This window comes from Mastigoproctus giganteus, chromosome 6 (genome assembly GCF_048544385.1).
Source record: "Mastigoproctus giganteus isolate SK-2022 chromosome 6, ASM4854438v1, whole genome shotgun sequence".
Taxonomy (NCBI): domain Eukaryota; kingdom Metazoa; phylum Arthropoda; class Arachnida; order Uropygi; family Thelyphonidae; genus Mastigoproctus; species Mastigoproctus giganteus.
In genome coordinates this window covers 11,339,199-11,352,921 of record NC_143580.1, presented here as the reverse complement: position 1 = coordinate 11,352,921, position 13,723 = coordinate 11,339,199, and the positions used below count along the sequence as shown (strand labels likewise).

At 40.9% G+C, this 13,723-nt stretch overlaps 1 protein-coding gene across 1 annotated transcript in view; it reads right to left on the bottom strand.

Moving 5' to 3' along the window:
- Nucleotides 1-13,723, bottom strand: part of Tbh (Tyramine beta hydroxylase) — a 76,768-nt gene that overhangs the window by 12,212 nt on the left and 50,833 nt on the right. The window contains exons 7-9 of the mRNA XM_090374952.1: nt 11,605-11,771; nt 2,851-3,033; nt 2,621-2,680 (exon numbers count right to left, since the gene is read on the bottom strand). Coding sequence (XP_090231078.1) covers nt 2,621-2,680; nt 2,851-3,033; nt 11,605-11,771 — 410 coding nt within the window. The remainder of the gene's footprint in view (nt 1-2,620; nt 2,681-2,850; nt 3,034-11,604; nt 11,772-13,723) is intronic.

Here is a 13,723-nt window from a genome sequence, read left to right as displayed (position 1 = left end):
CTTAACAGCGTGTCGGATCGCCTATCGCAACCTCAGGTATCCTGGAACAACTGGACAGAAGGATGTCTGGTAGTTCGGCAACGAAGCAAGGCAGTGGTGGGCCTAGTGACACGGACCGGTGTCTTATCGAAAGAGTCCAATGCCATCTAGATCCATGATCACCAAACAGAAGTAGGACAAAATTTACCTGACACATTGCAGAGGTAGGATCTGGCAGTGAGGGTGTGTTCAATGGGATGTGAAAACATCCTCCATCCATCGCCGCTAGCCTGTTTTTGTTCGCATGTGTGCAGTCTGGTTGCAGCTGTTCACCTGCTGGCCATTGAATACGTACCCGTCCACTGGCATGACAAAGCCAGAACCTATTCATCAGACCAGACTCTTTTCCAGTCGTCCAATGTCCAGGAAGTACTCCCGGGTCCACTGCAGGCAGAGGCGTGAATAATTTCGATCTGCTGGATGGGCTGTTTGGAAACCTTTTTCTCGTTGTAGTCTGCTGTTAATGAAAGATAGCCAATACTTTGTTGTCCCGAGCAGGATGTGCCAAGCGGCGTTCAGCTCGACTGTCAACCAGTGGTGATCTCCCTATCACGGCAAGTTGAGTGGTTGTTTGTCCCTCTTCGGACCATTCTCGCCACACCATTACTACAGCAGCCGTTGAACAGCTGACAATGCCTACGGTTGCTGAGAGGCTGGACTCTGCTTAGCGCTGCAAATCATTTTCCGTTCATACTCAGTTCGGTCCTTCTCTTTCCTCATTGCGAGGGCTTCGAAGCGACAGTCACTGCCCGTGCCATCACTATATATAGAGTGACAGCGGTGACGTCACTCCTGTGAGACGCGTCTACTCGTGTAAACAGGGATGGTCGTATTTTTTGGCTCACGAGTGTACTTCATACATATACTACATTGTAGCTGCAGAACTAGATGTTATTATTGTTGCTGTTCGCTCATTGAAGGAATGATTTGGCAATATGGCGGATGCGCAGAAAAAAAGCATTCTCGATTCGCGCATATGGAACTTGAGGAGCTCGTTTTTTTTTTTTTTTTTTTGTACCAGTTTACTAAACATATAAATCATGAAAATCTTCCAAATGTTATTAAAATCCGTGAGGAAATATAAGTAAAGTACATCACAAAAATGTTGCCCGCACACGCAATCTGAGGTACGTGTTAGTATTTATTTTATTAAATCACAAAATAAAGTTTCGTGCAATGCACATGGCAGAGGTGTTCAAATAGAGAGACACCTATGGCGGAAACACTTTTATTTATTATTATTATTTCATAATCTGTGACAAAAAGCAATACAGCATAGGCAAAAAAGAAACCTCAAACAGCTATTTAGTATTTAAAGTAAGTGCAGATATATTTAAATATGAAGAATATACAATTTTAAACATCCAATATTTAAGTAAATTTTAAAAAATATATAAAGGCTTCCAATAAATTAATATCATATACTAAATTATCAAAAAAAATATTTTGAAAACTTAAGTTGATTATTATCGGAAAATTATATGATCAAAATGATTTGTAGACTTGAAATTCAAATGATTCTTACGATACATACGAAGGGGAATCAAAACGTTCGTACCCTTATCGAAATATAGAAATAATAGCCCTAGAAAGGCTTCATTTCTCTAAATAAGAAGTCTGACAGTGCTAGGTCAGGGGAATAGGGTGGATGCTGCAGTAGTTCGAAGCCGCACTGGACAACAAAGTTGGTGGTGGCAACGGCCGTGTGGGCCAGTGAAAGTTAACCAAAGGTGTCTGACAGAAGACAGACACCTTTGGTTAACATTCCACGCCTTTTCACCTTTAAAAGAATAGCGTAACTTTTTCAAAAGATTTCTGTAGTATTCTGCGGTAAGTGTGGAACCACGAGGTAGGTAATTTTTTCAGGATAACCCCTTTTCTGTCCCAAAACACGGACAACATCACCTTCTTCGCAGATGGAGTGGTCTTTGCCTTTTTGGGAGGTGGGAAGGAGGTGTGCTTGCACTGCTTTGGCATGCCTTTAGTTTCTGGATCATACTGGTACACTCAGCATTCGTCATTTGTCACCAACCGATCAATCTTGGAATCCATCGTGCAGAGACTTAGATATGTTCAGATGGTCATGTAAAATGCTGTGGGCAGACCCATAACTAATTCCCACTGCATTTTCAATGAAATGAATTGTCACTGAGCACCAGCAGCTCAACCTTTGCAACCTTCTCAGTGTCTGTGGATGTTGATGGCCTTCCTTCTCTTGGCTCCTCAAAGACACTTGTACGACCGCACTGGAACTCCCGTTTGCACTTTTTTAGTGTCATAGGATGGACAATTCTGCCCATACACAGCTCTCATTTCTTCGTCAATTTCCTGAGCTTTCTTGTCCTGCAAATGCAAGAACTTGACTGCTCGATAGTCCGCTTTGTAAACCATAACGTCCTTCCTCAGATTCCGGGCTTCACCTCTGGTGTACGATCACCTACGGGAATGAAATTTCACATGTTAGTTATTAGTGATCTAGATCAGGGTACGATACCCCCTCGTATTTTCATGATGGATCTCACTACCAAAAATAATGGTTAATTTAAGAACAAGGAATAATCTAAAACACACAATATCTTACCAAGGTAATATTCTTTCTTTCCATTGTATTATAGCGACAGGTTGTTAATAGGGCATCTCCCTAAATTAAAAAATAAATAAATATATATATATTTTAATCCCAAATTCTTCATTTTGTTCTGTACATTAAAAACTTTAATTTTCATGCAATACCACTTGTATATACAGAATTACGTCTTTGGCTTATAATGAAAGTTCTAAGGAATTGGAATTGAGAAAATAAATACTTACTGGAAGTAAATTTACTCTTCTCTTTAGCATGCGTATCTCCTGAAAATGTGTGCTATAGTGGTTATCCCTGTTTAGTTCAAGCAATTCTAAACCACCCCTTACGTGTTTAGTCCACACTCGTACACCTGTCAGATGAGTATGTAACTGAGAACCAAAGATCGTAATGCCATCTGCTGGTAATCCCTATAAGCAAATCATTAAAAATTAAAAAAATAAATAAATAACTAAAATATGTACATAATATACAGTATAATGATCTAAAATTACAGATAAAAACAGAAAGAAACCGTAACGGTTTTTACTTGAAGATTTTTTTGTTAAATATGAATTGCTATTTGGTATGTACGATATTATTAATTATTAATATTATTAAAAGATTATTTGGTGGAAGTTGAAACATTCAAGTTCATCGCTACACTGCTTAAATATCATAATTCTCCTAGAAGCGCCCTGAAAGTGTAATTCATTATGGAAATTGTTGTTGTTGTAGGGTAATCCTACTCCTACCATCAGCAACTTAGGCCATATTTCGCCGTGTATAATATATTTGTAAATTGCACGTGTTCTGTGGTCGATCTGCTGTTTGAAGGATGGAAAATCCTCATTTCCGGGAGAAAAAAACATGCAACTCTCGCCTGCGACTGGCTAACTCAGCCACATTTTGAAGAAGATCCATAAAAATTCCTCGTGTCATTGACAGAATTCGAACTCAGGTCTTTTCCACCCGGTGTGGGGAGGGCGATGATTATTTATGCCAACTATGCTACCCACGAGGGCTTATTGTGATAGAATACAGTGGATCAAATCAAAATCAAATTACTATATTAGGGTTACCCGTAAATGATTACATTAACCCGTATTCGTGTCTGTAAATTGCGTATGTTCTATGGTCGATTTGCCTGTTTTGCTGGACGAAAAAACCCTAGTTTCTGAGGGAAAAAACCTTGCTATCTACGCCTGAGACCGACTAACTCAGCCACGGAGTGAAAAAAGCCCACTAAAGTTCCTCGCGTCATCGACGGGATTCGAACCCGGGCCTTTTCCACCCGGTGTGGGGAGGACGGTGACGATACCACTTTGCTACCCACGCAGACAGAATACAGTGGATGTTCACAAACACTATGTGTGATTGTGAACAGCAATCCCGGCCAAGATGAAACACGTCGTGGAAGCAGTGCGTGAAACTTTCACTCGCAGTCTCAGAAGTCAACGTGTCAGACTAGTTGAGATCTCTAGATTCCTAGAAGCACAGCCCACAAAATGCTGAAGAAGCGGCTTAAAGTGAAGCCACTTAGGAATTAGCTTCTGCAAACTTTGTTAAAGAGTGACAAACATAGAAGGCATGATTTTGTGAAGAGATGTTGCTCTGTATGGTTGAAGATGAAAACTCCTTTGAGAATTCGTGTTTAGTGATCAAGTAATGTTTCACTTTAGTGGAAGGGTGAACAGTCATAACGTGTAGATTCGAAGTAGAACCACCCTATTTTCAGTGAAACATATGTAGAACTTTCCTAAAGTGAACATCTTTATATTCCCAGTTTTGCATAGGTTTACTGATCCTTTGAATTAATGATATACGTGTAAGGAGCTGACAGTGACAGGATTTCCATACAGATATGTAAAACTATTCCTAGTTCACCAGCTACAGCAGATGACCGAGAACAACAGACATTTTCCTCCTAATATGGCAGCACTCAACCGCATTATCGCCATGACTTTTTCTTGGTGACAAATTTCCTGACATATGTGTTGACTATAGTTAGCATATCGGGTGGCCACCATCGTCGCTCGCCCCTATTGGTTTTCAGACTTTCAGATACATGAAGGATAACAACAAGGTTTATATTCTTGTTATGGATTCTGTCTCGCAAAATCCGTAATGCAATATCAAGAAATGTTGCGTAAAGTGTGAGATAGATTGCATTCAAATGAGTGCAACATGACTAGTGGAAGCCACAATGAGCATTTATTAACAATTCCGAATAGAACTTGAATATTGCGCCAATTTTTCACAGAAACTCGTTTGTATATAAACATTTAACTCATCTTCAGAGGTGTCATGAATATTACAATACAGTATTGTCTAATACTTGCACGTTATTATACACTGCCCTACCATTAATATCTAGCCATCTTTTCGTTGATAGTCCTTCACATCCTACCCAAGCACCACGTGTCAGATACAACTATAAATCTCATAGGCCTTCGAGGAGACAATACGATTTTGAGAGACTTCCAGAGCTGAATGATAATAAGGTACCACATAAGCAATCGGTCTATACATGACTTTTAACCGCACTGAAGATCGTTAGGTCGACGATTGGTGCACATGTCAGCACTAATACAGTGAACAGACCACAACATTTGTATATGGGTTACCAAGCAATTAACGACTAATTACAGATGCAATCTAGCTTTTTGTAAGGCCCACTACTCTTCGACCAGAGACCAATGCAGTGATGTGCTTTTGAGTGATGAATCGCAGTACATGGTCTGGCAGCCTGACAGTCGTGCCTCCGTATGGCGATTGTCCAAATAAATCTACCTGCCAGACAGTATCGTCCCGACTGTTAAGTTTGGCAGAAGCCACGTGAAGGTGGGGTTGTTTTTCATGGTTTGTCCTAGGACCATTGGCTGTTTTCAACAAAACTATGAATGTTGAAGTCTGTGTAGGCGTACTGGACAATAATGCGTTAACTACATTATAACAGAACGTCCGGGAAGTCCATGCCTGTACCGCCAGAACAACGTTCCATGTTATACTGCTCGTGTTTTAAGAGACTATTTTGAGGATATTAACGCAAGAAAGTTGGACTGGCCAGTCCAGTGCCTTAACCAGAAACTTAAAGAGGATGTCGGGATGACCTGGATCGTCGGGTGAGTGTGAGGAGTGATCGCTCAAAAAAAGCATAGCTGAACTTGTCGCCACTTTAAAAGTGTTCCACTGAAACTAGATGCTGTCATGGATGGCCTAAGATTTCAGTCCACCTTATTAGTTTTCCTATAAATAAAGGTTATTTGTAGGTAGGGCAGTGAACATTAGATTTTTTCTACCAGTAAAGAAAGCGCTTCGTTTTAAGTTCGCATGAACAGCAAGTGGGTATTAGCACTTCTTCCTACATCAAGCAGAAAGGGCCTAAGTTCGAATCCCGATAATGATGCGAGGAACTTTGTAAGCTTCTTCACAATGACTGAGTACTTAGTCGATCTCAAGTTGTAAGTCTCAGGTTGTAAGGTATTTAATTTCTGGAAAGTCGGGTTTTTTGTACAGCAAACAGGAAAGCAACAGAAGAATACAGCCAAAGACAGTTCAGTTCTCATTTCTCCTGGTAGTGCTTGTTACTCACTGACCAGTTTGGAGTTGCCTTCCCTATCATCCCCATATTTCTACCTGTCTCCCCCTCCTTCAGACTAAATTCCTACTCTAGCTTGTCGCCATGTTTTATTGGTGTTTTTTTTTTTTTTATTATTTTTTTCAGAGTCTTGCCAATGAATCTTCGGAATTAGGTGGCAGGGCCTGCCAGAGTACTTAAGCGATCGCTCTACTGCATGATATGCCTCTTTGGGGCTAAGTGTGGCCAACGGCGGGGGTTCCAGTTTAAATCCTCAGAACCTTAACTGCTTATGAGCTTAACACAGCCCTCACTGGTAGCACAGTTGGTAGAATCCCATCCCCCTTCCCGAAAATTATGTCGCTTATTCGCACGACGGAAGACCCCACCATGGATATAGTCACTATCCGGATCATCATCAAAACCAAGAGAAGACAACCACCTATATTTTGGGAATCAATGCAGAGGCCTACTAGCAAATGAGACTACATCACCACCAAATCTGAGAAGATCCAGTGTCTGAGATCTGAGAAGCTGCATTCCTATTTATATCCCTACTGACTCAGACACAGATCACTGGATAGGACCTTAACTACCAAACTGGACATCACCACTTAAACAGACCAAGACCGAACCTGAATGAGAAAAGTAGGAAGATTGTGCCAAATGGCGATCACGCTTGTGCTTTCTTGCATGGTAAATTTTTCCCACTCCCATCCCCTACTTTTGCCTGATGGATGTATTCCATTGTACCTGGGGGATGCCTTATTCATCCCCCATATTTCTACCTATCCCCCGTTTTCTTGATTCTAAAGCCCACCCGCTCTAACTCTCTCTCTCTTTTTTTTTTTTTACATTGGTTTCTGTCAGGAAGCTTAGGCGACCCTGCAGAGACCAACCAGAGAATAATGGGCAGCCTGGCTACCTCCTAGCGGCCTGGCTACCTCCTAGCGGTGTGTGCGAGCAACATGGGATTCCACCAGGGGCCCTGCGGCCAAATACCAGGACACCCAACAGAACCCAACACAATACTAAGGATTCAATACAGAACACTTTTCTGGCATTTACAGTAGTTCTGTATTGCCTCACAGTGTACATATGGTACAGAGGTGGGAAACCACAGGCGACGCCTGACCCTAATACTATGCACTATGCATACTGTCCCCCTTCCCATACCAGGAGGAAAAGACCCGAGTTCAAATACCGTCGGTCACTTGACCAAATTTTATGTGCTTTTTTCAGAGCTCAGCTGAATTACTTGGTCTCAGATGAAGGTGGTATGGTTTTTCTCACATCCTCTTTTCAATACGGTTTTAGACAAGGACTTGGATGCGAAGACGCCTTATTAGAACTTCACCACCTTATTGACAGCTCCACTTCCAAGTACGTTATGGCAACCTTTATGGATTTTGAGGGCGCTTTTGATTCTTTATGGTGGGAGAGTGCCCTCAGTAGACTCCGTTCCAATCATTGCTCTCTTCAGCTTTATAAACTTGTTAGAAGGATGTATTCCACTGTACTCCGTTGCAAAACACTTTGCTGATCGCACCATCACCGTCATCACTAAAAGCACGAAGATTCACAGATCTGTCTCCCGTGGTTGCCTCCAAGGATCAATTTTGGGTCCCTTGATTTGGAACCTAGTTCTTGATGATTGGCTACTTAGGACGACTGAATTTCAAAATGTGCAACACCTTGCGTATGCAGATGACCTTATCATTTTGGTGAATGGAAACTCAAGATCTGATTTAGAACTCTATGCCAATAAAGTACTCTTTGAACTGTCGTCTTGGTCCTCTAAGAACAAATTGAAATTATCCCCAACCAAATCGAAAATCATGATTTTTAAACGCACAAATTGGACTACGGCAGACCACCAGTTGTAAAACTTGACAAGAAATCACTTCCACTTGCCCAAAGCCAAATTTTTAGGAGTCATCATCGACGACCGCTTTTCCTTTACTGCACATATTCAACATCTGTCCGTAAAAGTTAAGAGTTTTACCACAGTGCTGCTCCAAATTACCAGACAAGATTGGGGATTGAACACTAAAACCTTACATCTATTTTATAATGCTGCCATAATCCCAATTACAACATATGCTGCCAGCCTTTGGTTTAGATGTACTGCACTTAAAACTGTACAAAGTTATCCACCATTCAACGTTGTTTTCTCCTTAGCCTACTTCACGTTTGCCGAACAGTATCAACTCCAGCTCTTCAGACTCTTGCAGGCACCATACCACTTGACCTGCAGATTGTGTTTAGAGGGCTTTGCTTTTACATCCGCAGAGGCATTTCTAGGGAATTTCAGAGAATCATTGTTAACCCTTAGGCTGATCCCAAAACTGAGCGAACCAGATGCTGGAATTTGTTAGTGAACATCTGGCAGAATAGATGGAATTCTACCGAAAAAGGAGCTATTAGCAAAAAATTCGTTCCCGACGTAACTGCACTACTTTCATCATCCACCAGAAAATGGTTTTCATCTTCACTGTTTACCTCCTACATAGTAACTGGACATGGTTCGCTTAACGCAAAACTCTACCAATTCAGACTTTCCAATACAGTCTCCTGTCAATGTGGGCTACCGGAAGACTCTCCTCACGTACTTTTTGAATGTTCCATTTACGAGGACTTAAGATTGCCTCTTAAGGCAACAGTACTAAACTTGTGTCCGGGAGGTGAGAAGATACTCATTTCTGTCAATAATTTCCAGGCCTTTCAAACCTTCTGCAATGCTGCTTTTAATCGCAGGAAGGCTTTCAACCTCAAAGTTAATTCAAGAAATCAAACTGAAAACACATGATAAATCATAATACAGCCTGTTGCCTCGTCTGTCGTCCTGATGACGTCATATACAAAATTGTTGTGGTTTTCAACAACACGCAAAGGTTTTAACAGATGCTGCACTTATCTGGCTCATCCTTTATCAAGACTCTCTGCAACTAAATCCTTCCTCCGCACAGTGATACCGTCATCGACCAGAGACTTCTGATACCACTCCAGATTAACAGAATTATATCTAGAACTTGTTTCTGCTGATCTTATTTGAATCACATTACTACTTCTGTTTGACAGTACACCTTTTCTCTTTGTGGTCTATTTCCTTATTTCTTCGTCTTTTGCTGTCCTGTCTCCTGGGAATGACTGTGTGTGTGTGTGTGTGTGTGTGTGTGTGTGTGTGTGTGTGTGTGTGTGTGTGTGTGTGTGTGTGTGTGTGTGTGTGTGTGTGTGTGTGTGTGTGTGTGTGTGTGTTGTTTCCGGCTTGCTGGCACGGGGTTCTTTTGAATGTCTCCAAACTCTCTTTGGACATTTAGTGCGTGACTTTTGAGGTTGGCCAAGGACACTGGGCAGACTTTCCAGGTGATCGCCTGCCTGGTGACAAAACGGCCAGAAACAACTAAATAACACACACATACTGCACGAACATAACATTACACACATTTCTGGCCTGTTACAGTGCTCTGTAACCATCACAGTGTACAAAGACGGAGTTGAACTTTCGTTCAGGTGCCGTCTTACATAAGATACTATACATGTCTACACACATGTCTATATCCCCCTTCCCACACCAGGAGAAAAAAGCCCGTGTTCAAATACCGTCGATCACTTGACGAATTTTTATGTGCTTTTTTCAGAGCTCAGCTGAATTACTTAGTCTGGGATGAAGGTGGTATGGTTTTTTCTCCCGAAAATTCGAGTTTTTCGTCAAACAAAACAGGAAAATCCATCACAGAACGCTGCAATTTATATACATTATATACAGCACAACAACAAAACCAACCTACACACACCTCATCTCACTTCATTTTAAACAAATTTTTTAAGTTAAAACAAAATCTATGCGCAAAACGTAATAAGGTGCACGTTGCAAAGCACCTAAATTTAAAGTCATCACACAATCACATTACAATAAGGGAGGCAGCAAAGGAAACCCTTAGTCATAATGAGAGCATCTTCGGATTCAGGGGAGATCCCCGCGGACTGAAGATGTGTCCCCAATTCACAAAGAGGGAGATCAAAGGGTGACACGAATAATTACAGACCTGTTAGTTTAATTTCTGTTCCAGGAAAATAATTAAGTCACTGGTTAAAAAAGTAATGTGGGATCATCTAGAAAAGACAGTATCCATACTTCGGACACAGCATGGGTTTCTTAAGGAGAAATCGAAATCTAGTATAACCAATTTGATTGGATACTACGATGTGGTCATAATGGAACTGGATGCAAAAAATTATTTTGATATCATATACTTGGATTTCAGGAAAGCCTTTGGTAGTGTTGCACATGGAAGACTGCTGGACAAATTGGAGCAGTTTGGAATTTAAAGGCAAGCTGCTGCTACGGATAAAGGGATGGTTGAGTGGGAGAAGACAAAGAGTGGTATTCAATGGACACTGATCTTTGTGGGCTAATATTATTAGTGGAGTTCCCTATAGTTTGGTGTTGGGCCCATTTTTTGTTCTCTCTATTTATCATGGTACTGATGAAGGTATATCAGGATCAACGTCCAAGTTTGTAGATGATAATAAGGTTGGCAGGGTGGTTAATGACAGTACTGACAGTATGCAACGGGATATAGAAAAGTTAGGCAGATGGGTTGAGAAATGGCAATTGAAGTTTAACATTGATAAATGCAAAGTACTGCATATGGGTAGCAGTAACCCCAGAGTAACGTATCAACTATGTGGTATTACACTCAGGTTTGTGGAAAATGAAAATGACCTCGGGTAACCATACAGTCAGCTCTGAGCAATGCAGATACCTGGGAAACTATGGGTTTTGTCAATGATGTACAAGGATTTTGCTAGCAGGGATATGAATGTGATTATCCCATTGTATAAGACAATGGCCAGGCTATAACTCGAGTACTTCATGCAGGTCTGGTGGCCTCAATTTAGGAAATATGTAGAGCTGCTGGAACGAGTACAGAGAAGGACAAAGAGATTGATGAGTGGAACCAAAGGATGCTCTTACCAAGAAAAGCTTAAGTGCTGCAAATTGCAGCATCTGGAAATTAGGCATCTTCCTCTTGCTCAGATTATATGAGCGGGCCTAAATTTAAATTGAGAAAGCATACTTGTAGAGTAGACGTGTGGAAGTTTGTCTTTAGCCAGTGTATGGTTGATTGTTGGAACAAACTTCCATCTGTTGTTGTGGAAGTTGATGGTTTAAATGAATTCAAGAACTAGACAAAGTATTGGAGGGAATGATTAGGTGAAATGTAAAGGGTTTTTTTTTTTTTTTTCCCCTGATGCTGTATAAGCTTGCTTTCTTGCATTATTTACCTCTATATTCTAGAGTGGCAAATTAAATTACATTTGCACCGAGCTTCAGAAGTATGATCACAAAACGGACAGAATATATAAATAAAATAAGAAACCTCTAATACTAATAAATTAATAAATTTTCACTCACCGCTCGTGTACATTCTGGAACGCAGTAACCCGTAAGTTCGAAGGCTGGTTGGTGAGGTGGAATAGCCATTTTGTCAGTGTATTCGAGACCTAGCTCCAGTACTCCAGCATCGTAAGGACGCAACTGAGAGGTGTAGTAGATAGTCACTCCAGAGCTATCGACCCAATCTAGAGGAATGGATAAAAATCAAGGAAAAAAAAATAATTAAGAAACAATTTTTTTATGAAAATCACAAATACGAGGTATTAGGACCTACAGTACGTATAAAGGAATTAGAACCTATAGCACTCAGTGCAGTACGTGTGTTGAAGGTTGAAAGGATGAAAGAAGCTACTTGTTGATATTAGACTTGAATTTCTATTGAACAACCTCCCTCTGTGAGAAGGGAGGCTGTTCCAGAAAATGCAAGTTGAAGAAAAAAGAAAAGCTGGTCCCGTGAGTTTGAAGTTAGACAGTATATGGATATTGACTGGTTGAGGGACATGTTCAGATCTGTTTCAGAGAGAGAGGGGAGGAGATTGCAGAAGCCGTTTCAGAAGAACAGTGTCCATGGAAATATCTATAGAAATGGCATGAAGTAGAAACAGAACATCTATGATGCAGAGAGTGGAGGGACTTTGTAAGAGATGGGTCATTATTTAACTAGACTGCCTTCATACAGAGGGAGGCCTTTCCTTGTGTTGCTCTTCTCTGGTTGTAGGTTATCCAGATAACAATACAACAGAGCACAACTCAACATGCCATAACACTACAAAACTCGACATACATGAATGACTTAGCAGGGTTCTTGCTTCACTTCAGAGTAAACAGGTGGATCAGAAGGAGACTTCTACCTCCACATATAACATGCAATATATTCCTATGATTGTAGCCTTTCTGTTACTCTGCACATCTTGTGTCTTCGCGGTAGCACAGTGGTTATAATCATGTAAATTGTTACTAAAGTATAAAGTTGGTAAAAGTATAAAGTGTCATGTTAGGGCCACCCGAAAATTAATTCATCTGCCCATGTGTAAAATGTCTATAATGTGTTCGCTAGCCGATTTGGCTTTTTTGGTGGAAGAAAAAAACGAGTTTCTGGGGAGAAAACTTTGCTGTCCACGCCTAAGACCGATTAACTCAATAGTTAAAAAAAAAAACCGTAAACGTTCCTCGCATTGACGAGATTCGGACCGACCCAAGCATTTTTCACCCGGTGTGGGGAGGACGGTAATTGTAATCACAGCGTTACCGCCTGGACTGATACTGTTCTCAATAGTGCTCCATTTCTTTCAAAGAGCAGGTGTGCCTAATAAAGTGGCCATTCAGTGAACACTGCCCTATCATTAATATCCGGACACCTGCCTTTGGACAAAAAAAGAGCTTTTATTGTGTCATTTAATATTTTGTGCTGAAATCTTTTGCTTTTATGACGGCCTTCAATCTTCGGGGCATACTCTCAACCAGCTTTTTATAAATGACAGATGATATGTTCCTCCACTCGGCCTTTAACGCAGCCACCAGTTCGGCTTGTTCTTTGGACAATCTCGACGTGCACGTACCCAACGATTCAATACATCCCAAAGATGCTCGATAGGATTCAGATCACCCCTCTGGGCTGGCCAATATAACTTTTCCACACCTATGTCCTCAAACCACTCTGTTACCATCTGGGACAGGTCATTAGTTGTAATAATGATAAATGGCTGGAAGTCAAGAGAAGAATAAATTTTGGATTGTTAGCATTCAGGAAATATAGTCACATACTGAGGAGCAATATCCCAATTTGTCTGAAACGTAAAATAATGAATCAATGTATACTCCCCACCATGACTTATGGGAGTGAAACTTGGGCATTCACGAAAAGAATGGAAGAGAAGCTGACAACTACACAGCGAAGAATGGAATGAATTATATAGGGAATCAGACTGTTAGATAAAAAGAGAAACACATGGATTAGGCAGCAAACTCAAGCAAAAGACATAGCTCGAAGACATGATGACAGATGGACTAAGAAAATAGCAGAATGGTACCAAAATGGAGCTAGAAGAAAACCTGGAAGATAACGACGGAGATAGACAGATGAAATTCATGAGTTTGTTGGTGGTAAATGGATGGCCATTGCACAAAACAGAAGGAA